Genomic DNA, 25,551 nt, shown 5'->3' with positions numbered 1-25,551 from the left:
TAAATGAAATTTAAATTATAAATAAGATAGCAAATTTGGGACATTTAATATAGATTATATTTCCTAAATAACAAATTTGAGACATTATTTTGTGTACCGAAAGGAATGCTTCAATACTAGGACAGAAGAAGTAATTTTCTGTATATTAAAGTGCGTAGCCACCAACAGTTTTTTGTCTCCTTCACCTTTCCCTCCTTCGCTTGGTAAAGGTATGCCACCTCACCTCTCTCTCTCTCTCTCTCTCTCTCTCGCGGAGCTCCCTGTTCTATTATTACCCAGTTTTTCTTGGGCTTGAGCTTCAGAATTCTGCTACCAACCAAATTAATCACTTCCTATAATGATTTTTTTCATCTACGTGACTGAGTTATGCTGAAAATTTTGGGGATATTATTGCAAAAATTGGTTTTATAACACTGAATTCAGTTAGAAATAATAATCCAATTAATCAAACAAATTGTGAAGTAATGGTTGTTCTTGTCAGCCTCAACAAATTAAACCAAAAAAACATGACTAGTAATAGTAGTATAAAACTAAATCCATCTCTTATAGTACTTTACAAGCAACATCACGAAATGGAGAAGAGCGTTTCATACATAGCAAAACACAAAGCCAAAGATAATAAAAGAACCCAAATTAATCTAATAATTGAATCAAAACTGATCCGGCCACAGAAACGCCCCCATCGCAAACCTCCTCTTCTCCTCCAAATCGCCCCCAAAATTCAGCCCGTACTGCCGCAGAAGCAAATCCAGCCTCTCCTCATCCATCTTCTCGTAGTCCGACCTCTTGTATCGCGGATAATGCAGCGGCATTTCGAATCCGTAATTCGCCCGCTTCTGCGTCTCCGCCCCTTCTCCGCTCGACGAATTACCTCCTTCGCCCGCCGATTGGTGGAGAATGATTCCGTTTGCGAAGCTGAGAAGCCAATTCAACCCCATAGCTGCTGCTAATCAGAGGTTTTTTTGCTTCGACTTATTTTATTTTATTTTATTGCGAAATTGGGAGATGGTGGTGGTTTAATTTATAGGTGAGAAGAGAAGAGAAATTGTATTGATTGAAAAAATCTAGGGTTTTACTTGGGGAGGAATGAATGCGAGGCGTGTCTAGATGGTTCGAATTGATGATGTGTGAAGACAGCTCACTTCTTTTATTATTGAAAGCTGTATTTACTCGCGCGAGGCGAAGGTAATCATCATTGGCAAGTTTTATTTATTTTGATCAATGATTTTTTGGAGTAATACCGTGCGTGTAAAGGTAAATTTGTATTTTTTGGTAACGTAAATTATAGGGAAATTCGTCTAATAGTAGTATTAATTTTTTATAATTTTTTTTATCTCGGTAGCCAACTGAATGCTTTTAAGGCATGATCTACACCGTGTTTGTTAGTATCGTAATTGATTAATTACAATTTGCTACCCACTGATTTGTCTTAAAAAGTGAAAATAGAGGTAGCGGAAAGAAGTGGAGATAAAAACAAGAGTTTTTAATTTATTACTACTTCATTTTATTATTATTGTTATTTTATTTTTTTAATTTTATCGAAGCAGCATTTTCTTATTTTCATGCAATAAGCAGTATGTTCTTATTTTTTTGGAAAATTACATACATGAAAAATATGCATTATAATTTTTTTTATAATCATGAATATCGTGAGATGTCCTTCAACTAAGACGTAAACGCATTGGTGTGACTTTTTCCACTATTTTCGGACAAAAATACCCTTTTTTCTAAAAGGAATATGTGTGAATATATGGACTTAGCTAAATTTAGGAATTTTCATAACCAACTGTCCAACCTGTTACAGATTTAGCATGAATTTAAGAATTTCTATACTCAATTACAGATTTCGTTTACAAAATTTTCAGTCCCACCTGTTAAAATTTTAAAATAATATATTCTGTAATACATTTTCTATTATTTAAATATGATGTTATTAATGTACTATTTCATTATATAGTATATTCTTATTTGGTTCATTATATTTTCATATGGAAATCTGTAAGTTTAGGAATTTCCATAACCAACCTTGTATTAAAAGAATATATATCAGCATGAATATATGGATTTAGCATGAATTTATAATTTCCGTAATCAGTTATAAATTTTGTTTTTAAAATTTTTAGTCCCTCTTAGTTCATTGTTAAAATTTAAAAAGTATTTTTCTATCATTTAAATATGATGTTATCTATTTCATTATATAGTTCAAATATACTTCATTACTACATATTGACGTGTAATATAATTAATTTTGTTGCCAAAGTATTATCATATACTATTATTAATAATTTGTGGAGATTTTGTCCATGTTAAATTTTATTTATTTGTTAAAAATAAGATCTGTGTGAATATATACGAATTTAGCATAAATTTGGAAACTTCTATAATAAACCATATATCACAAATTCACAATACCTAAAAAGCTCTTATTCAAATTTTAAATCATTAGTTATTTTTAATAATTAGTAGCTAATTTTAACCTAGATTAAAAATATTTTATCAATAAAATTTCATTAAAAATACAAAGCATTGATGTTATGTTGACTCACACTGGTTGTTTTTGATAAAAACAAAACAAATTATATATACTCCATAAAGCAATAAAAACTTTTTTTAAGTATAAAAACAGTTATCTCACATCGACATCACAAGGAAGATTGGAGTTGAAACGTATCTATAAAAAGACGAATTTGTCTCACATCAAAATCACAAGGAATGTTACAATTGAAAACCTATCTGTAAAAGGTTCACTCAAGCAATGCAAAACCTACTCCTCAAATGTGAAAGATTATATACAACAAAATATAATCTTTCACTAATTCATGGATCTCCCTTTAAATGTGAACCATTGTGAAATTATAATTTTATTTTATTTTTTAAATAGATTTTTTTAAATAGAAAACAATTTTTGAAAAGACAAATCCATTTTTTATAATAAAAAATTTTGTTTATATATATGTATATATTTTAATTAGGGAAAAGAAGCCCACTCGAAAGGTGGTGAGTGGGCTTGACGAGCCAATTCGAGGCAGCCGCGTGGGGTTGGCACGTGGCCTATTGGATCGGGCTCCACCCCTCACGAAAGGAGGTCCTACGGGATGCCGTTGCGCATGCTCTAATTCTCCATAACACTCATATAAAAATGGTCCAATCGTTCTCCTTCAGTGTTCTCATTTGCATGGACAAAACTATCACCTAATTGGTAATTTATTGCCCTCGTCCTCTAAAGTTAGCTCAATTGTACATCTATGATATCGATAATTTTTTTTATATGGTTGTGATGGTACTATGAAAACTCTTATATGGAAGTCATTGTCTATTGAAATCCGATGAAATTGTTTTGAATGTTGCTTCAAGTGCATGGGCGGACCCAAGTGGGAGTGGGGAGGGGCTAAAGCCCTCACTCATACTCCCTCCGTCCCAGTTAAAGATTCATATTTTGCCATTTCCGTCCGTTCCAATTTAAGATTCCCATTAGAATTTACCATATTTGGACATAAAATGTAATATCATTGTTGATGAAATTTACACTCAAATGCCATTATTTTCCTAAAAATAAAACAAAACAAAATCATAAATATACAAAAAGTCAAAAGGGTCCCACTTTCTACTATCTCATTTCAATTATTACACACTCCAACAACCACTACACCACTTCAATTATTACACACTCCAACAATTTTTAAAACTCGTGCCCTAACTAAATTGCACTCCTAAACTGGGACGGAGGGAGTATTATTTTTTAACATTATTCTAATTATATATTTTTTAATTTAATCAAATTTAGTGTAAATTATTATATAAAAGCCCCTACAAATAATCTAAATTACACAAAAATATACTTAAAATTAATATTTAAAAATCTCAGTCCCTATTGACAAATATTTCTGCGTCCACCATTGTTCAAGTGCTATACCTTATCTTTTATTGCCTTGTGGTAAAACAACTCATTATTGGTTTAATGGTTTAAGTTCGTGTCAATGTGAATGGGGATTTTTTTTTCTTGAGAGTGCAATTGTTAAAACAAAACGTATTGTATTGCAACTTTTGATAGAAGTTTAAGAAATACTCCCTCCTTCCCATAGAAATATGGGCATTTGGACGACACGAATTTTAATGCATAATTTGTAAAGTAAAAAAGATAGAAAGAAAAAAGTAATTAAAGTATTGTTAGTAGAGCGAAGCCCACCTTACTAGAGAGAAATAAATTACCAAAAATAGAAGGGGCTATTCATATGGGACGACCCAAAAATAAAAAAAAAGTGCATATTTTTATGAGACGAATGTAGTATTATTATGCGTGCATGCAACTATTTAATTTTAGAGATTGCATTTAATGGAAAAATTGTAGCCTTTGGTGGTGATTTTAGATAGATATTGTCAGTTATTGTTAAAGGTAGTCATCAAGATGTTTTGAACGCCATTGTTAATTCTTCATATTTATAGAGGTAGTTGTATTGTTTTGACGTTTATTAATAACACGAAATATATGCTTATTGATTATGTTCGTGAAGCATCCGAGTTGGAGTACTTTTCTAAGTAAGTTTCAATTATTGGAGATGATGTTATTTGTCCTAATGATAAATATGTGAACATGCTATTCAAATCAATGTTCCTCATAATGTTGTGACTTGTGTGTATGACAATATTTCAAAATTTATTAACTTCATTTCCTTTTGTATTTTGTTAATTTGAATGGTTTTGTGTTTTTATGTTTTTTACATAATTTTTACTTTAATTTAAATTTTGTTTCTTATAATTATCCTTTTGATGTTATGTTTAGTTTTCAATTTTTTTTCTATATTATTTATTTAAAAAATATTTTGACTCTGGTGTGTGGTGGTATAACAAAACTCAGTAGAGCACTCTAAAAGCATCAGCAATGGCGCTCGTCCCGGCGGAATTTTGCGGCGGGCGTCCGCCATTGTGCATGGTATGCACGGATACGGAATTCCCCCGAGGACACCGCAGTTCCGTAACGTTACGCGGAATTCTGTCGCATCGGGCGTGCGGACGTCCGCCATTGCGTTGACTCCCACGGACTTCCGCGCGGAATTCCCATTTATTTGCCGACATGCGCCAAAGACAAGCCATGTTCGGCTCCAGAATGATATTATTGAAGAAGTATAGCAGCGGATGGGTCGTCGTTGATGTAGTTTTTAATTATTGAAATGTTTTTTTTTTAATTTGGTGAAATGTACTTTTCTTTTTTATTTATTTAATGGAATTTTCCCCCCTATTTGTGTCTAAATTTTAATTCCGTAAATTATTTAATTATGGAAATTGTTTAATTTGTGAATTTGTGGTTTTTTTAATTGTGGGAAGTCCTTCAGGAGGATGTCCGTCACTGTGTAGTGGGAAGTCCTTATGACGTGGCAGTGCAATGGGAAGTCCGTATGACGTGGCAGAAGGTGTTTTTGAGAATTCCGCGCAAGTGTTATGATTTTGTAGCATTTATTTGACTCAGCACTGTAGTTCCCAAATTCTAACCTTGGAAAAACCCCATAGGCAAAAGTGCAAAACCCTAGCTGATCCCTTACACACCAACAAATAATTCTGATCGATGTCTGCATTATCTCGGCATTGCGCTCGATTAAATTCTGTGATTTCGAGGACTAATCGCCGATTTTCCTCGACCGCCGCCAATGATACCCCGAGAGACTCCATCATCTCAGCATCGGTCCTCGCCGAGCAGACACCGCAGCCTCCGAGCGGTCCGCCGCCGGCAGCGGAGTCGCCGAAGAGCTCCTGGGGCTTTCTCAAGTACGGCCTCGTTGCCGCCTTGACCGGTGGTATCGCCACGTCCGGCTACGCCACCTATGGTTGGTATCTCTCTTTCGCATTTTAATTTCGGTGTTTTTTTTGTTAGGAATTTTGAGAATGTTCCGGTCCCCACTCAATTTATTTTTGCTCATTCAGGTGAGGTATATATGTGAATTCACCTGCGTTGATCCATCGTTATTTGAAGAGCTTAGTAATGGATGTCTCGGAATATGACTTTCCTTTTCATTGATTTTTTATCCTTTACTTTTTTTCCAAGAGGCTTTATTATGTTTTATGAAGAAATTTATCATAGCACCATCAGTAATTATGGACGTTAGTTGGGAGAAGGAATTGCATGTATGCATTTAAGATTTGTATACAAACTATTGTTAAATTGAAGCTCGTACTTAATTAATTGCAACAACATGTTTATTTTGTAGCCTACACAACCGATGAAGTTGATGAGAAGACAAAGGGCTTTCGTGCATCTGCCAAGTACACTGTTGCCAATGATGCGACTTCTCTGGATGTGCGTTTTCTGCTCCCTCTCTATTTAGCATTTGCATGTTTGTTAGTTCACATGATTGTTGCATTGTAATTCTTACGTACTATCCGGAAATACTTTAAGAAGCATCTGATCAAATTCATTTTTATTAATGTGGAGGAACAAAGACCAATCATTTCTGAAATATGTGTTGGATGGTGGGACGTGGAGATGAGTTTAGAGGAGGCATGTTTTTACTTCAATGTTCCCCTGTGTGTATAGGCAATATAACTGTAGTTAGATGATCACTTGTTCAGATGCCAAGGAAGAAAAGTATGGGGGACCCCTTTTTCCGATTTAATGTTTTCTTGAAACATTTGTGATGGCATTCTAAACTAGAACATGAGTCTAAAACATCTATTACTCTTTGGAGTAATAAGGTTCATTCTTCTCCATACAACTCTGAATATGTTCTTAAAGAGAATGCCTGCTATGATAAAGTTGGTAGCATCAAATTAAAGTTGGATATTTTGGAGCTTTGTAATTTGTAGATGCTTGTGTATTGCCGGGATACTCATGCTATAATCCAACTACTCATGCCCACCTTGCTTGATCAGGCAATGGGAAATGCCCATTGATGAGATTTGGGGAAATGGGAAGGATAGCAATTTTTATGATTGGAAAACTGCTACTTATGTGAGCTTGATCTTGGGCTGACGGCCCCTTGGCTATTTGGATTACTCTTAAAATTAGAGATTTACTTTCTTCCTGTCATGCTGAAATGAAGAGGCACGAACTAACAATCCATGTAACAAATTGTTTCTGCAGAAATTCCAAGCTTTTCTACGTGCTGCGGCAATGTCAGGTGAAGTTGTTTTCTTCCTAAGGTCTTTTTTTTCACTACTTTAACTGGATAAGATAAGATAGAATATTTTGTTTTATTTGTTCTTTAACAATCATCTTCAGTATTATTCCATGAAGATCACATCTTAATTTAACTGGATGTCTCATTTTAATTTGGTGTTTTACAGGTCCTGCCAAATTAGTTGAAGTTTACCTTGATTTGAGGAGGTTGGCTGAAGAACACATTAAGGTAATAATATGTTGGCTTTTTCATGTTTGAGTGTAAGAGTTCATTACTTTGTTTAAACCCGTGGTCAATTTAAAGACTCTTTCTATGTCATATTAATTTGTTTCAGGGTTTCACTGAACCAACATCTGATAAGCTTCTCCCTGATTTGCACCCTTTGGAGCAGCATATTTTTACCCTTGTTCTAGATTTGAATGAGACATTGATATACTCAGATTGGAAGGTATCATTTGATGCTTTTTTTAAAAAACTATTTTGCTTGATGGCACGTCTATTGCCTCATAGATTAATGCAGCGATTACATTTTATATTATGTGTACTTATGCATTGTTCTTGTCATTAATTAGGTTGCTACCTTAAACTTTTTGTAGGATATGTATATGCATATACTGAGAGAGGACCAACTAAAAAATCCCCCCCCCCCCTCTCTTAACTAAAGATCAATTTGGACCATTCTTTGTGTGATCTACCTCCATTAACCATCCCTTATATATGTATACATGTACACATGCATAATGTTCATATATGTTGGTTTCAAATTCTTTCTTGATGCAAATATAATGGGTCAGATATGCTAACCACTGTATTTCGTTCTTCTGATTGTGCTTATGAAGCGTGACCGAGGGTGGAGAACATTTAAGAGGCCCGGTGTTGACGCTTTTCTTGAGTATTTAGCTCAGTTTTACGAAATTATAGTCTACTCTGACCAATTAAATATGGTGAGGTTTAACTTTTTCAGTATAAATAAAATGAAAGGCATTGTTGCTTTCAATTCCTTTATATTACTACTAATCTTTTATTTTTTGTTTATGGCACTTAATGGTATGTCTTAATTACAGTATGTGGATCCTGTTGTTGAAAGATTGGATACAAAACACTGTATCCGGTATAGGCTTTCAAGGGGTGAAACAAAATATGTTAATGGCAAGCACTATAGGGTATGTATTTTCACTTTTACTTATGATATCATTTTAAATTTTACGTACACTGTACACATGTCACTGATGAAATATATCCAAGAAAAGATAAATGAGAAACAGATAAACATTGTTGCAATAACCATATAAGGACTTCTAATATTGATGGTACATGCATGGTCATTCTTTTTGCTGTTGAATTTATTTGTTTATTGTTAATACATCCCCGCATGTGGCTCAAATCATAAACTAATAAACATGAATTTTGTTAATCAATAATCTGTGCTTATTCTGAATTTCTGTTGTCAATTTAGTTATAGAATGTTACTACTAACCCATGATGAACTATTAAGTGAATGTGCTGCATAACTATTAGCTACAGGTAAAAGGCCCTTACTTATGTCTAATATGCTCGGGCAATTATTTCCTGGGTTGTTATCATGCATCTCTTGGGCCGACTGAGTTGCCGGATGATTCAATTCTGGGTTCTTTATGTCAAATTTTTTAAAGTAGCTGGCATTACACGCCTTTTGACTTGTTTTTATTAGGCGTATTGCTAAAGAAGCAAGAACATAGAATCAACAGTGTGAGTTGCTGTTTTTGAATTTTAATTTATGATTACATTGTATGACTTCATTCTGGAAATGGGTGTTATACTGCTACGTTGCTTGTAAATTTTCTAATTATTGATTTCTGAAAGCAATATAGTACCATGAGAACACTTTTATCTGGAATTCAATTCTGCTTATGGTGGAGATTTAACGAAAAGAATCATCTCTCCCGTATCTACAATCTAATATTAAATACATGCAAGCTTACTTGAGTTTCATTGTTTTAGTTGCAATACTCGTATTATTTCATGAGTACAATATAACTTTTTTTGACGTAATCTTTCTGTAGGACCTGTCGATGTTGAATCGGGATCCTGCTAAGGTTATATATATTAGTGGTCATGCTCTAGAAAGTAGCCTTCAGCCTGAAAACTCTGTTCAAGTAAAACTGTGGCAAGGAGAACAGGACGATACTGCACTTCTAGATCTCATTCCATTTCTTGAATGTAAGCATTGAAACTACAATTTTGTTTGTGTGAGCCAACCTGCTTGATAAGTGATTTATTTTCTATTAATTTTCTGTTGGAATATGTTGTTTAAACTGTTTGGATTCAGATGTTGCTAAGCACAGACCAGCTGACATCAGAACTGTTCTAGCCTCGTACCAAGGGCGTGATATTGCCAAAGAGTTCATTGAACGATCCAAAGAACATCAAAGGTCAGTTTTCTTTCTTTTTCCTTTTTCTTTTTTTGAGGGTGGGGTTGACGTAGGAGGATATGTAGCGAAGGAGTAATTCTTTTCCCAAATAAATGTCAAATCTCTGAAATATGGTTTATGTTAATAGCCAACCACATTAAGTACTAGCAATTAGTGAAGTTTGATAGTCATATAACGGATACTGCAACTTTAATATTCTGCTTATCTTGTTGTAAAAATGTATAATTACGATTACTCATTCCATTATGAGTTTGTTACAAATTGTGTTAATTTAGTGTATGGTAAGGTGTTTCTTGCTGTTAGAGTCGTTTCACACTTGTTGGTTGTGTGCACGTATGGAAACATGTGCTGGAATACAGTCCCAAATGTCTAATATGTTTATCTATGAGCTGCAGGCGTATGCAAGAGCAGAAACAACAGGGGCGTTTATGGAAACGATAGATTAAGCATAGGATATCCGAGAATGAAGAGAATGGTTGGATTCTGACTAAGCAAATATTTTTTGAGGTGTTCAACTTCGGTTGACAGAAACCAGTTTTTCTCATCCGAATGAATATGTTTGTGTTGAAAATGAAACTATGGAAGTCATTTGACATTTTGAACTTTCCATTTCCTTGTCTCCTGCTCTAGCTGCAAATTTTCTTTTATCTAGATGGAGAAAAAAATAAACAAAAGAAAAGGTTCGGACGATTTCTGTACGCCCCGATTAAGTTTTTGTGAGGTCTAGTTCAGGTATAGAAGCAGGGCTTGTTGCTGTATTGTAGTTCTGCTTTACTGCCTCCCGATTTTATGTTCAACATTCTTTAGGATTGACTAATTACTCAGTACATTTTGACATGAGGAACAGAAGTGGTGTTTGATGGAAAACTGTAGCTTTGATGGGAAATTGTAGATTTCAAGGACTCTTGTATTCCCTCTGTCCGCCATTTCTCGATTTACGATTTACCATTTTAGTCTGTCTGCCATTAGGAGTTCCGATTCATTTTACTGTAAATGGTAAGTAATTCCACATTCTATTAACTTATTCCATCCATATTTTACAAACTAATATTAAAAAATTGGTCCTACATTCCTCTATTTTTTCACCCACTTTTCTTTAAATTTCTTAAAATTTGTGTCGAACTCAAATGACTACGAATGAAGGAGTAACCATTTTCAGTGTAAGTTTATGTAATCCAAAATAAATCATTCTTTTAATAAAATACAGGATCAAGTGCGTCAAATATCATAAAATTAATGTTAAAAATTCATCACACTTCTTTAAAAGCTAGCTGCTGGAAAGATTATGGTTTAGATATATATATTCAGCTATCTCCATAGAAAAATTTAGTCGTTTACGTATAATATATTGTTGTTGTCAATCAAATGACGTCTTCACTAGATTAGATGAAATCATTTAATTTATCAGTGATATTTGATAACGTTCACGCATATTTCTTGGCTTTCAGTATCACTTCTAGTTTGATTAAATAAAATCGTCATGGAATAGTTGACAACGAATTTAAACTTCTGGTCTTAACAGTCTCATGTATGTTATAATATCAACGAATACTCCTTAGTCCTTTTATTGTATGGTAAGGTGTTTCATGCTGTTGTATAACTCTATATTAAATGTGGTCAAATAAAAAAAGGTGTCTGGATTATATATCTTGGTTTGGATTGTAAATCAATATTAAATACGATAGTGAAGATGATTAATATTCCTTAAAGACTTTAATTAAATTAAGCTAATCTTTGTGTATCCCTAATTAAGCCTAACAGGTAGTCTAAAAATACTGGAGGAGAATCAGATCATAAGAGACAACTTCTTAGGGTCAAAATTTTGACAATTTTGAACTAGCATAATGATATTTTTGAAATTTTCCTAATCTCTCATGATATTTTCTTTTCCCTAGGTTTAGACATATACTAATAGTTTATTTTTACACAACATTTAAATTTTTGAGTAAGGATAATTGGCTAGGATTCGAGGTCGAATCTAACTGGTGGAGTTACTATTGGTTGTAGGAGTATGTCTAGAATCTATGTTTCTGATCTATTGTCTATCAAATTGCGTTCTAGATTAGATATTAATTTTATAGAATTAACTCATGTATTTTTGTAAATCATCATATAAATGAGAATCTCCGAAACATCAACATCAATATTTACCCATTACATTATGGATCAAGATAATTCCTTATAATGTATATAAATGTTTATCTACATCTAACTTCTTTGAATATTATAATTATAAATGTAATCGATGGAGATGATTCTTTATAATGTACGTGTACCTACATTCTAACTTCTATGAATATTATTATTCGTGCAAGAACTAAGAATTCTTCTTCCATGTATGGGCGTTGGGAATTCGTCTTCCATAAAAATAGCAAAGAATGTCAAGAATTAAAAATTCCTGTTCTAACTTCTAATTCATGGGCATTATAGCAAAAATAAATAAATAAGAATTAGGAAATGCTCCTGCAAAGAAAAAGAAAAGGAGTTAAAGAGACTCGAACTTAAAAATATAAAGTATAGAGAAGATTCAAACTCACTATACCTCAAAGATGGCAAGATTGAGCAAGTACCAACAACTAATTCATGCTATTTGTAAAACAGATACTCTACAAAAAATATACTACTACTATAAAGTTTAAAGAATAGTAGATATTTTACAATCTTAGCCACTGGTTGGCAGCAATGAATGTTAAATCAAGGTAAGGTTGTGCTTCGTGGTGCGTTAGCGCTTTCGACCATGCTGCTCTCCCGCGCCTATCCGCTCCCTTCCCTCGACACTTGTACTCTCCAAACAACACGGTCCTGCAACACCAAAACCTACATAGTTAGTTTATTTCTTTGCTTTGCTTTGCTTTGATAAATAATAGGCAAGGTATACACATATACTTTTGTCTTGATGGCTTTCCCCAGTCGTCCCACCCCTGCGGTTTCACGTCTATGTCAAGCTCACTGTACGAATACACTACTCTCGAATAATCCCCCCACGCTCTCCCCAAGAACACACCTCCTCCGCCTCCACCCCCATGTATCGTACAATTCACAAACGAAAACACTCCATCGTCGTTGGCAGTGTCTCTACGCTGCGCTGCTATAGCAAATGACTCACCGATCACTGAGATGGTGCATTCCATGTACAGTGATCTCGCGCTTCCAAATATAAAATCAATTGAACCTTGCACCAAACACTTGTAGAAAAAATGCGTCCCACTCTCGTCCAAAAGCGTATCCTGTGACCCCAAAAATCTTGACTTGTACAACACAGAGTGATCGCCCGATATCCTCAGCGCGACCGCTTGATTCCCCCGTGCCCCTGCACTAAACTGCACTGTGTTCTGCTCACAAAAAACATTAGACTCAGTGAGTGTAGGCTAATGTTTGTTACTCCCTCTGTCCCCTATTTTTAGTCCACTTTGTATTCGGAACGGGTTATAAAAAAATATAAAGAAATTGGAAAAGTTAGAAGAATTTGACGCTTTTTTTACCATTTATGATAAAAGTGAAAATAGACAGTAAATAGGGTCATGACGAAAATAGCAAAAGTGGACAAAAAATCGGGGGACAGAGGGTGGATTTATTGCCTGAAAAGTGATCCCAACACCGCAAAAGTAGTCCGCTTCTACGGTGACAGAGGCTGATCGAAACGTCCCGATCTCATCACCGTTCTCATCCAAATCCGAAGCTCGATTGTGCCACGCGATCACCGTTGCCTCTGCCCTCTCCGGGTCTCCAATGAATGAGACATAAGGCTTCGAAGCAGGAACATTAACCTTTTCTCTAAGAAGAAAGGGAAAAAAGAAAACGGTTTAGAAGTGAAGGCCTCTGCCACTACACGAAAAACTCCCCACGTTAAACACGTGCGTTTATGTGGAGAAAAATGAGGTAAGGTGAAAATGAACCTGTAGAGGCCAGGAAGGATGTATATTTTGAGCCTATGGGGATTGTGATGGGGCACCAAATCAACTGCGGCTTGCACGGTTAAGCAATCGCCTTTTCCTGTTTGGTCGACGACGATGACGCGCTTCGTGTCGGTTGCGTTTTGGGGTTGAAGGTTCTCACCTTCTACTTTCAAATCGTCCCATGAAATGTAGCTCGAAAACACCATCTCTGATATCAGAATCAGCCAAAAACAAACACTCAAATGCAACACTTTCATTATTCTCAGGGGATTATCATGTATATATGTATTGTTTAGCTTATTACAAATGTAGTTGTTAGAAGAAGAGTGAATGAGATGAATTGGAAGCTAGCTATAGGATTTGTGAGAGTTGGAGGAGGTTTTAGCTTAATGGTAACCGGTTACAAGATTAGACAGAACGTGTGCTAATGCTTGACCGACCAACTTTAATTAAAAATTAGATAATGTTAGGATATTAATATAACTCTTACTACATAAATTTGCATGACAATAAAAATTAGAGTATGTCTTCAAATACACAAGCGTTTAAACGCATTTTTACGATGGTTGATTTTCGTTGGATTAATGCAATTATGACTATTTGTCATTGGTTGAAATGACAGGAATATTCCATCTCAATTGGTGTAGACCGTCAATTACATCTTTAGTATATCAACGGACAACGATTAAATAGTACAATTTAGTTTTTTTCCCATGTACAATCAATATGCTTTAGCTTCGAGTCATTATAATTAGGTGAGAAAATAGATAATCATTATAAACCTTCTACATGTATAAAAAAGTATATAGTCAAATAAATCACAAAGAATAGTCAAACTCGAGTTTATCCTATTCTTTTCTAAATTGGAGAGATAAATTACCAAGTTTCAAAATTTTGCAATTATCTCATACTCTCTTCATCCCTTTATAGCTAGCCGTATTCTTTTTTGGATTATCGCAATGTAGTTGGGTCATTTCTTTTTCAGTAAAGATAACATGTCTCATCTCTCTTGCTCATTTTCTCTTCATTTATCTTACTTTATTCTCTTTTTTCCCTTAACGAACTTAGCACAGTTTCTTAAATATCGTGCTCAAAAGAAATGTCTTTACTTATAAGAGACGGATGTACGTTGCTTTTTAGATGAAACCCACGATGATGTGGCTACCATTCTATTGGTAAAATGGCAGTGGCGCATAACAACGGCGCGTGGTTTGCCTAGAAACGACGGTTAAATAATTGTAAATATGGTTGCAATATTATCACGAATTTCATTAAAAAAATTGAGTATAAAATAACTTCAAAATTCTGAAACATTACATTTCAGTTTTAAAAATATGAGATAAGTAAGAACTTTCGTCGATAGCCCATATAAAAGAAGTTATTTAAAATATGAGACAAGTAAGAACTTTACTCGACAAGTTGCCCATATAAAAGAAATTAGTATATCTTCCGTTTAAGTAGGAACGTTGTTAGTGTATTTCAATGGTATTAGCCCAAATCGTCCAACAATAAGGCCTATCCATTTCACAATTTACCATATTTGGTATAGCCCATTAACTATAGTAGCGTATAAACCCAAATTAAACAGCCCAATGCATGAAAATAATTAAAAAGAATAGAGTAAATAATATTGAAAAAGAAATCCCAAGTTTAGGATAAAGAAAGTTGCTGAGAAATTCTGCACAGCGGTCTCACCACTCTCATACCCATATCCTGACTCTTCACAATTCGAAAATGGCTTCAATTTCTTCGACTATAGCTATTCACGTCTGCAATTCTTCAATTATTTCTTCCAGACCGCAAGTTTCGTTCTACTGTTCGAACCCCTCAACGTTTATGGCGTTGAAGCCTTCTCGAATCACTTCTTCGCGAGTTATGGCTGCTCCTGAAGTCTTGGAATCCAATGCCGCTGCTACTGTACGTTTAATCCTTTGAAATTGATTCTCAATTTTGTTTTCGTTATTGTGAATTGCTTTGTTTTTGGGTGTTAGGACGATGCTCCTTCGGCTTCAGCATTGAGCGTGGGTGCAGATTCGGATAAGGTATTCTCATGTCCTCTTTGTAGCTTTACTAATTACTACCTCGTAATACAGTCTCTTAATATTCGATTCAGAGATGAAAAGTGGCATTTTAGATTTGTCATTTCGTCAATTGGTTGCTGTTGTTTTTTTTTTTTGCCTTCTGTAGATGTAACAGTTTTGTTTCCTTGATATGAATGTGAAATCTCGAGATTGAATGATGTTATCCATTGTTAATGCTGATACGTCTCGTTTTATTAGGATGTTTCATATTGTTTTGCATTTCATATGGTTTCTTTAATTTAAGGACTAGTTTGTGAGATGGAGAAATCTTCTTTAGCTGTTACCATTTGGCTGAGTGGATGGGGATAAGTTTTTTTATCTGCTGGTTATGAAATTTTCCATTTAAAAGAACGGTAGGGCGGAAATTAAGTCGTTTCTGGCTTGTCACGTGGTTCAAGTCTTTAAACACTGATTGATAATGAACCAGGGGAGTGAGATGTTGTGAAAATAGTGGATTAAGCAGGTTATTGTAGTATTACTGAAGTTTGACACTTTTACTTCGAGTTATACTCTTTCTTTGAATCAGTTTATGTATTTTAGGTTTAATTTTGACGTTATAGCAATTTTTATTAAGACTCTAGTCATGGCAATAGTAAATCAATGGTGAACACGTGTTAGAGTAAGAATCATATGAGAGACAAGGTGATGAAGTGTTGGAATGAGATCTAAAAACTGGATATTTATCAGTGTATGAATGAAAATTTATGATTTAAAGATACCTACTCTGAATGAAATATAAGGCACTTTCTGAAGGATAAATTTCTACAATCAATGTATTGGGTCGTTCCATGTTTATGTGATAAGTGGAGGAGTTGGACTCATATGTGCGTCCATGTGGTCAGATACAGGGTTTTGGTGAATAGCTGAATCTTTTGTCAAGCATTGTATAGGACTGAGGCTGTCTGATCAATCTTTTGCATGTTTCCTTTCTCCTGCAACTCCAGTATATAAGACTATTAAGAAATGAAGCTGACTTAATTGTTTGGACGAAAGAATCAGGGTAGTTATTTCATACTTGAGTAGGTTTCCATCCTTATGCATACACTTGATTTTGGATACTTTTGACAAGGCTTCTTCTGCTTGCTACCTATAAGTTAGATGGTGCTGATTTTTACATATGTTTCTGTTGAAAGTAAGGTACTATATTATAAAAGGTTCACATTGTATTGATACTAAAAATAAGCTATCTTTAGACACATGTTGCAATAACTTCCAAATTCTTCAGGTTCTAAGCATAAATATTGCTTTATGAAGTTATCATAATAAGTCGAAACTCACCTTCTGGTTCAACTACTCTTATCTGTGACTCTCCCTCTTGAATATATTTATACCCCATTGGAAATTGTAGACATGGTATATATTATATTTCTCCTCACGTTCAACAGAAATTTGATTTGCTCTTATCTTGTTAGATACAGGGATTAATTTATAAGATTGTCCTTATATCTTATTGGTGTCTTCTAGGAAATACGAATAGATTAAATACTAACTCTTCCATATTCAATTCGAAGTATTGGAAAATTAAACCCAAAAAGTGGCCATGCCTCTGTTATCAGTTGATATAATTTAACTAGTTTATTGATAGAGTTCCTCAGAGTTTATTAGAAATGTTTCTAAATATTAACTCATGGAGGACCATCTTCTTAGAATCAAACCAATGTACCCTGTGTATTAACTTCTTCAGTCCATGCATAACTACAGATTTCTAGTTCATCAATAAAATCATTCTCCACGAAGTAGATATAACCAAAGTAGTAATGGTTTTGCTGGCACAATATAGTCCATATCTCATATTAGTGTTTGGATTATAATTCTTTAAATTCATTTATGATGATCTATTTTCCACGTTAGGGATCTTCTCTTGGGTCTGAAGATTCTGGGGATTGATGTACTGACAATATTCCTTTTTTTTGTGAGAAAATTCAGTAGCCAGTTTTACATGTGTAACATGATTTCAGAGTTAATATATATTGAAACCATTCCTTGTAAACTGATAGTGATAAAGTCAATGGATAACAAAGATTCTTTTGTGAAGGAAACGGCAATCGTGAAAGTGACTTTTAATACCACAACTACTAATTCCATGTTATTGACCTGCATAAATAATTATACCGTATGAAAATCTTATTTTTCTTACCCTAACTACAATAACTGAAAAATTCTTAAAAATAAAATATGACTCTTCCAATAACTGATCAGCTGTCCTCTTGTCTCTTTATTCACTGCCTTCTTTGCCCGATGATAAATGTATAAGATACTTCATAGCTTATGTACTTTTTTTGCACTCTTGTATTTCCCCAACCAACATGTGATGCTCAACTGAGGAACTTGTGTTCAATCGAGGTTTGGTGGCCCTCGACTGATCAAGTACTAAGAGGGTATGTTTGTGTCAGGTTGCCCCTAAGCAGAAGATTAGAATCAAACTGAGATCATACTGGGTGCCCCTGATCGAAGACTCCTGCAAGCAGATAATGGAAGCTGCAAGGACTACCAATGCAAAGACTATGGGTCCAGTGCCTCTACCCACGAAGAGAAGAGTGTACTGTGTTCTGAAATCTCCTCATGTGCACAAAGACGCGAGGTTCCATTTTGAAATTAGAACTCATCAACGACTCATTGACATCCTTTACCCAACTGCACAAACAATTGACTCGTTGATGCAGCTCGACTTGCCTGCCGGCGTTGATGTGGAGGTTAAGCTCTAGATATGGCGGCGATTTCTTTGTAGACATGATATTTATTGCCTTTGTAAGTCTGAAGCTGAATTCTGGCAGACAAGTAGGGGAAGAACAAAGATAAACGCTGTATTTTGTTGTGTGATTGTTGAAATTTATGGTATCTCTTTATTATTAGTGTATAATGTTCAACCATTAATTTTGATTCTGCCTTTGGTTGTGACAATACTCATTTTGCCATTTGAAACTCTTCCTATGTTAAGAAAGTTGAATCTAGATTGAATAAGTTGCTTGTAGGTAGTCTTGTAACAACCAGATTATAGTAGGGGTATCAATTAATGATCCAAATTTAATTACCACCTCAGAACTTAGGGTGTCCACTATAAGGCGGACACCCAAAGAGTCCCGCCCCAGTTTTTGTCCATAGCCTTAGATTTTTTTGTCCACGGCCCCAAATTTTTGTTTCCGCCACTATGGTGGACACCAATAGCTTAAAATTTTATAATCAATTTTTATTTTAATGTTTCAAGAAATTATGATTAAATTTATCGGACTATACGTAATTAGAAGAAAACGACTATACGTGAAGAAATTAAAATTACAGGAAAAATTATTCAACGAAAATTTAATCTAGTGCAAATCACAAAGGTGTTCACACTGCGCCGCCACCTCCCCTACGTGCCCACACTTCTTCAATCATATCGGCCTGGAGTGTGGTATGTGATGTAGTCCTGCGCATATCAGCGAAATGTTGGATCAAATATTCATTGCTCCGTGGTACGCCCATCTGGATCGGTGCGGAGGCAACACCGTGACTTGTACTTGCGCCCTCTTCCGGTGCCCGGCGCTTTGCCGCAAATCCTTCATCTTCTCTTATCATATTATGCAATATGATACATGCTAACATAATATTCGCGACATCATCTTCGTGCCAAACTCGTATCGGGCACCGTATAATGGCTCACCGCGATTGGAGGACACCAAAAGCCCGCTCAACATCCTTCCTAGCACCCTCTTGTTTGCGCGCAAAATATTATTTCTTCGGACCGACCGGTTGGCGGACAGTCTTGACGAATACGGGCAACCGCGGATATATCTCATCTGCCAAATAGTATCCCCTACTGTACTGCGTGCCGTTGGCTACGAAGCTGATTTCTGGACCCTCCCCCCGGCACTCATCGTTGAAGAGCGGCGATGACTGAAGAACATTGATGTCGTTGTTCGAACCTGCCACAACAAAATACGCATGTCAGATCCGCAAACGGTAGTCAGCAACGGCTTCTAGAATCATCGATGGATGTTTGCTTTTGAATCCAGTTGTGAACTGGCCTTTCCATGCCACGGGGCAGTTCCTCCACTCCCAATGCATGCAATCGATGCTTCCTAACATTCTTGGGAACCCGTGGATCGAACCGTGCATATCCAGCAGGCTTTGACACTCATAAGAGGTGGGCTTCCGTAGAAAATCCCCACCGAAAATTTCCTGGATCCCCTTACAAAAATGCCTAAGCACCGTGAGGCTAGTCGTCCCACCCATCTGTAGGTATTCATCGAACATATCGGCTGGTCCGGCGTACACAACCTGCCGGATTGCAGCGGTGCACTTCTATTGCGTAGACAGCCCGATCCGGCCAGCGGCATCACGCCGGAGGGTGAAGCATCGGTAACGCTCCGCCAAATTCGTCGCTATATGGCTGAACAGCCGTTGCGACATTCTGAATCGCCGGCGGAATATCTCGGGTGGATAACGGGGGTTATCCACAAAGTAATCAGCCATTAGACGCTGGTGCGCACCGACGTGGTATCGTTGGATGGTCTGCCGATGAGTAATCGCACGAGGGATCGCAGCCTCCGTCTCCTCCGCCTCCTCCGCCAAGCGCGCTGCATCCTCCTGAGCGGCCTGGTGTTGCACCTGTTGAATCAGAGCATTCCACGTGTCTTTCCATAAATTGTCCATTTCTGACCACAAATTCTAGTGAGAGAAATTTTGAGTGATGAAGAGTTGGAATGGTGTGAAAATAATGAATGGAATGAGGTGTATTTATAGGTGAATTAAATTGAATTAAAAAAAAATTCGGCGTCCACCAGCGCGCCGGGCACCGCTCCACTATAGCAGCCCCGCCTATTCGCCGCATCCGCCTCGGATTAGGCGCGTCCTCGCCCCAAAGTCGCCGCATGGCCGTCAGACCCAAATTTTGTTGTCCGCCTCGGGGCGGAATTCGCCCCCACTATAATAGCCCCGAGACCGCCCCGGCGGGGGCTATAGCCGCGGCTAAACCATAGTGGACACTCTACCCACACCTAAATATTATGGCTGTAGGTATCGAGGAATTATGGTTCAACATCATTAAATTAAATAATGTAATGGTGACAAATTCGTATTGGCTTCTCAACAATTTCAGCGGTCACCTCTTCTTCTATTTTACCTCTAGTGGGTGAAAGTGATAGTGATGTTTACTCCAAAGGTCATCCGCAAATGTCACATTCCCATCGGTCACGGTAGATTTGGATCGCAAATCGGAAAAGTAAATTTTGGATTAATTCTATTCAATTTTGACGAAATCATTTGGAATTTGGAATATGCGTTAATCACAATCTTTTAATTTGTGGATACAAATTATAGTACTTATTAAGTAATAAATGTATAAAATAAAGAAATTTCGTGTCAACCTTTCTCCAATCCAGAAGGAGAAAAGTGGATAAGATACATTTAATGCGACTTATTAAATGGGGGTTTGTGTGACACTTGTGAATTTAAGCCATTTTCTCAGTGCTAGATTAAATAGTGGGAATAATCACAGCAAAGAACATTAAGCATTTTTTGAGAGGAAATAAAGGAATTTTACGATGAAGAAGAAATGATTTTGAGGTTAAGAAAAGACAAGCAAAGTGGGGCCCGATAGAGAATCTGAGCAAGTAGAGAGGGAACCCGAATTCAACTTTGTAAAGGTTTTAAGAGCCAAAACCCGACGGTGAAAGTGCGCCGCATACAATTCATATGTAGTGGATTGTAGGTTCCACAAACCACAGCCACAAGGTCCAAGAGCATGGGATGAGTGCTTCAGTCTTTTTTAAAAAAAATATTACTACTAATATTTTCTATTCCTTTCATCAAAAAGCAAATGTGCGCCAAGATGTGACCACAAGATTTAATGAATTACTAGATATTTATCTAATTGAGTGCATAAAAAGCTATATTATATTATTATTTTTTATTAGTTGTTTAGATTATGTCATGGAACTATGTTTTGGGGTAAATTTTCTTTAACTATAGTATTCTCTATGTCACAATTTAATTGGGTCATATTCTTTCTCATTATGTTTCAGTTTGTTTTAATTATTTTCTTTTATAACGAAAAATAAAACATATAATTATTCTTACTTTATTCTTTATTACACTTTAGAACATCCATAATGCCAGAGCCAAAATGGCTCGAACTTGTCTTGCTAAGACTAGAAGGGGAGAGCCCAGTTCATGGTTGGTCATTTATTATGATTAGTTAATAAATTGTGGGAAATAGTAATTAATAATAGAACAACATAAGTCCTTTTACATTATAGAGTAATCGATACATCTGTGATTAGAAAAGATCTTTCAATCAGTACTTTGCAGAAGTAAGTTATCAATATTCTCATTTTAAATAGATATGGAAAATATAACACTAACAGTTGCTAGTGTCAAAGTTGATATTGTCCTCAAAGATGTTTTGATTAAGTATTTATTATAGAAACTAAGCTAGTTGAGATATATTTCAATATAATAAATAAAGTCAATCAGAACACTTAATATTTTTTGAAAAAATAAATCAATTATATTGAGCTAATAGAAAACTCAGATAAGATTAAAATGGAGTCAAGATTATGTAATTGTAAATCAATATTAATCACGATAATTACACTTATTAGTATTCTTTAAAAAATTTAATTAAATTAAAAAACACTAATGTTGTATTAATCGTTAGAAATTTGGGCTTTCACATAACTAATTTAACGTATGTGACTATCTTTCAATTGTCCAATTAAAGTGATTCTATAAAGACTAAAGTTTGGGTTAAAGTGTATTTATTGGTTATGGAAATAAGTGTAGATACCATTTTGTGATTTTCTATTTGTTGAGGGACGGAATAGAAAATAAATGATCTTTTATTTATATAAGATTAGGTTATGGTCCCAGAGGTCAGAAGAACGATTCGATATCTCTGTAATCCCTCTACAGACTATTGTGAAGAACGTCTCTGATCGTTTGTAAGATCCATAGCTCACCGTGAAGAACGTCTCTGATCGTTTGGAAGATCCATAGCCCACCGTTCAATTCGTTATGGATCCTTCTTCATCGTTCTTGGTTAATCATTGTAGAGAGGTTTATGTAATTGTTCATTCAATTATTCTAACAAGTGGTATCAGAGTCACTCTATTGTTGATGATTCTCTGATAATTGGGAAAAGGAGAATATGGTTTTCGTTTTTGCTTGTTATGTGAATCCATGAAATATTAATTTTATGTTTTGTGGATTTGTTCGGATGTTCTGTGGATTTGTTCAAACTGTTTGGATGACCGATTGATGATTTAATTCATGGTTATGTATCTTGTTTTTTCGCATGTCGAGAAATTCCTGGTGTTTTGAGAATTCATAATTATTTAATCAGCTTATTGGAAATATTGATTCTGCACATTTGTGTTCTGTAATTGAGAGCTTTATTTATTGCATATACAACAATGAGTTTGTATGTGATATTAATTGGAGTATTGGTTGTGGTTTTGCACGCCTAATGATTCTGATGAATTGATTTGTTAATTCATGTTATTGTTTGGTGGATACCGTATGCTAATTAACGTCAAGTATTTGACAAGTAATGAAGGGATGGTTCCATTCCATTCATGCTATACACTATACAGTTGCTTGACGAACCCAGATTTGAGATATGGGACTTGAATTCATGTTTACTTGTTTGGTTAATTTAAGTTTTTGCAAACTCTATATTCTGCAAATTCTTGTTTGGCTAACGCTCTGGTATGTTTTGGTGAATCCATCAAATTTAGGATTCTTCAGTTTTTGGGTTTGGATGATTAATTCGGAATGAAACGGTTGTTTCATAATTATGGTAATAAATTCTTTTTTAATGCGAAATTCAATTTATATGTATGCATACGTTATATGGAATGTGAATTGATGATTCACTTTATATTTTTATTATGTATACGTTATAATATTCAATGTGAATTAATGTTTCAATTTAATGTATTTTATGTACGTTTTTTTTAACGTTTTTACATTAAGGTCTCTCAATTCATTTTCTACTTAATTGAGAATTAAGAATTCTTTTGAGAATTTAATTAAAATTTTAAATTCAAATTTTTGGGTACATCTCATGTTCCTTTAATTTTTACTGATAAATACGTGACAATTATTCAGTTTCATGTAAGTAGTGTGATGACAAAAGGTGGATACTATTTGACATGATTTTATGGCACAAGCATTTAAGTCATATTTCAAAACCAGAAATTGAGAGGCTTGTGTCAGATGGTATATTGAATACACTTATCTTTTCAGATGTTGATTTATGGGTTCAAAGTATCGAAGGAAAGCAGACCAAACATAAGGAATTAGGTGCCGACGAGGATACATATGTCTTAGAATTAATACATACGGACATTTGTGGTTCATTCCCTTTGGTTTCTTGGAATGATAAAAAATATTTTATATCACTCGTAGACGACTTATCTCATTATGGGCACCTATTATGAAAAGTATGAGGCTCTAGACAAGTTCAAAATATTCAGGGCTGATGTTGAGCTCCAACTCAACAAAAGCATTAAGAAAGTCAAATCTGGCTCAGGTGAACAACGTCAAAGACCTTTTGCCCTCTATTTGTAAGAGTGTGGGATCGTCCCTTAGTACACCATGTTGGGACCGCCTAGCATAAGTGGTGTAGCTGAAAGACGAAATAGAACTCTTAACGATATGTGAAGGAGTATGTTTATCATTCTTCCTTGTCACATTCGCTTTGAGGAGAGACATTAAATACTACAACATATATTCTCACTTTGGGCATTTAGAAAAAGTTAGGGGTTTTCAAATTTTATGATCCCACAAAAGGAACTAATTTTGGGACGAGAAATATAGTATTCCTTGAGGATGTTGAGTTTGGGGGGAAGAATGTTTTAAGGGGCATTACTTTTGAGGAGGAGTCGATATAGACACCTACTACTGCTTCTGACAATGTTCAGGTATCAATTACTATCATTGAAGAAGAAGCAGATTAAGAACCTCAATTTGATAATATTTTAAACGTTCAATCTCATGTGGATGAGATCATTTAAAGTCAATCTCAACAACCTCAATTAAGACTCTCGTAAATGGTACCACAAATTTTATGAAGTAGTTATTTCATTTGGATTCATAAAGAATGTCATTGATGGTTGTGTGTATCACAAGTTCAGTGGGAGCAAATGCATCTTCTTGGTATTGCATGTCGATGACATATGAATTGCAATTAATGATAAGGAATATTGCACAACACCAAGAATTACTCTCGAAGAAATTTGAGGTGAAAGATTTTGGAGGAACATCTTTTGTATTTGGAATCGGAATAAATTGACATAGCTCTCGAGATAATCTTTGATTGTCCAAAAGGGATATATTGAAAAAGTGCCTAAAGTATTTGAGATGCATAATTGCAAGTAAAGAAACACCCATATGAATAAAGGAGACAAACTTAGTCTCATTCAGTGCCCAAAGATAAAACTTGAGATTTAGAATATGCAAAAGGTTCCTTAAGCTTCGGCTATTGGGAGCCTAATGTGTGCTCAAATATGTATTAGACCAAATTTGGTTTTTATTATTAATATGTTGGGCAGATGTATCAGTAACCCGATATGGATCATTAGGAAACAGCAAAACGGGTTATGAGATACTACAGAGAACTAAGCATTACATGCTCACATACAGAAAAATCAGATTATTTGGAGAGATCATTAGGCATTCACTGATTCTGATTTGTTAGATGCCAATACAGTAAATGATCCATTTTTTTAAAGTTACGTACGCCTGTTGGCTGTGGAGCCATTTCGTAGAGAAGTGTTGAGCAAATGCATGTATCACCTTCTACCATGACAACAAAATTCATAACTTGTTATGGAGCATCTAGTAATTGAATATGACTGCAAAATTTTGTCACGAGGCTGCATATTGTTAAAGTACTGAAAGACCACTAAAGTTATGTTATGACAATAACCCTGCAATGTTAAGCAACATGAGCTCTGCTATGTCATAGCTTCTTGGTTGTAAATAAAAAGTTCGGAATGGACAAATTTCTATAGAGTAGATAGGAACGGATTTGATGATTGCAGATCCGCTCGTTAAGGGACTATCACCCAAG

At 35.2% G+C, this 25,551-nt stretch overlaps 3 protein-coding genes across 3 annotated transcripts; 2 read left to right on the top strand and 1 right to left on the bottom strand.

Moving 5' to 3' along the window:
* The first annotated feature begins 5,488 nt into the window (after nucleotides 1-5,488).
* LOC121787881 (mitochondrial import inner membrane translocase subunit TIM50-like) lies at nucleotides 5,489-10,432 on the top strand. Its single transcript, XM_042186731.1, has 10 exons — nucleotides 5,489-5,819; nucleotides 6,201-6,289; nucleotides 7,073-7,109; nucleotides 7,276-7,337; nucleotides 7,444-7,557; nucleotides 7,949-8,053; nucleotides 8,174-8,272; nucleotides 9,152-9,308; nucleotides 9,418-9,520; nucleotides 9,916-10,432. The coding sequence occupies exons 1-10, from the start codon at nucleotides 5,561-5,563 to the stop codon at nucleotides 9,959-9,961; spliced, it is 1,071 nt and encodes a 356-aa protein (XP_042042665.1). The 5' UTR covers nucleotides 5,489-5,560; the 3' UTR covers nucleotides 9,962-10,432.
* A 1,742-nt stretch (nucleotides 10,433-12,174) lies between these two features.
* Nucleotides 12,175-13,622, bottom strand: LOC121786811 (pectinesterase QRT1-like). The gene is made up of 4 exons (XM_042185427.1): nucleotides 13,417-13,622; nucleotides 13,099-13,294; nucleotides 12,407-12,852; nucleotides 12,175-12,322 (listed from the first exon to the last, which is right to left on the bottom strand). The coding sequence occupies exons 1-4, from the start codon at nucleotides 13,620-13,622 to the stop codon at nucleotides 12,175-12,177; spliced, it is 996 nt and encodes a 331-aa protein (XP_042041361.1).
* A 1,448-nt stretch (nucleotides 13,623-15,070) lies between these two features.
* LOC121787058 (30S ribosomal protein S10, chloroplastic-like) lies at nucleotides 15,071-18,349 on the top strand. Its single transcript, XM_042185673.1, has 3 exons — nucleotides 15,071-15,333; nucleotides 15,408-15,458; nucleotides 17,891-18,349. The coding sequence occupies exons 1-3, from the start codon at nucleotides 15,151-15,153 to the stop codon at nucleotides 18,200-18,202; spliced, it is 546 nt and encodes a 181-aa protein (XP_042041607.1). The 5' UTR covers nucleotides 15,071-15,150; the 3' UTR covers nucleotides 18,203-18,349.
* The last annotated feature ends 7,202 nt before the right edge of the window (nucleotides 18,350-25,551 follow it).

Source organism: Salvia splendens, chromosome 22, assembly GCF_004379255.2.
Source record: "Salvia splendens isolate huo1 chromosome 22, SspV2, whole genome shotgun sequence".
In the NCBI taxonomy this organism is placed as follows: domain Eukaryota; kingdom Viridiplantae; phylum Streptophyta; class Magnoliopsida; order Lamiales; family Lamiaceae; genus Salvia; species Salvia splendens.
Note: the sequence above shows the minus strand (reverse complement) of the source record. Positions and strands in the feature narration are given on the sequence as shown.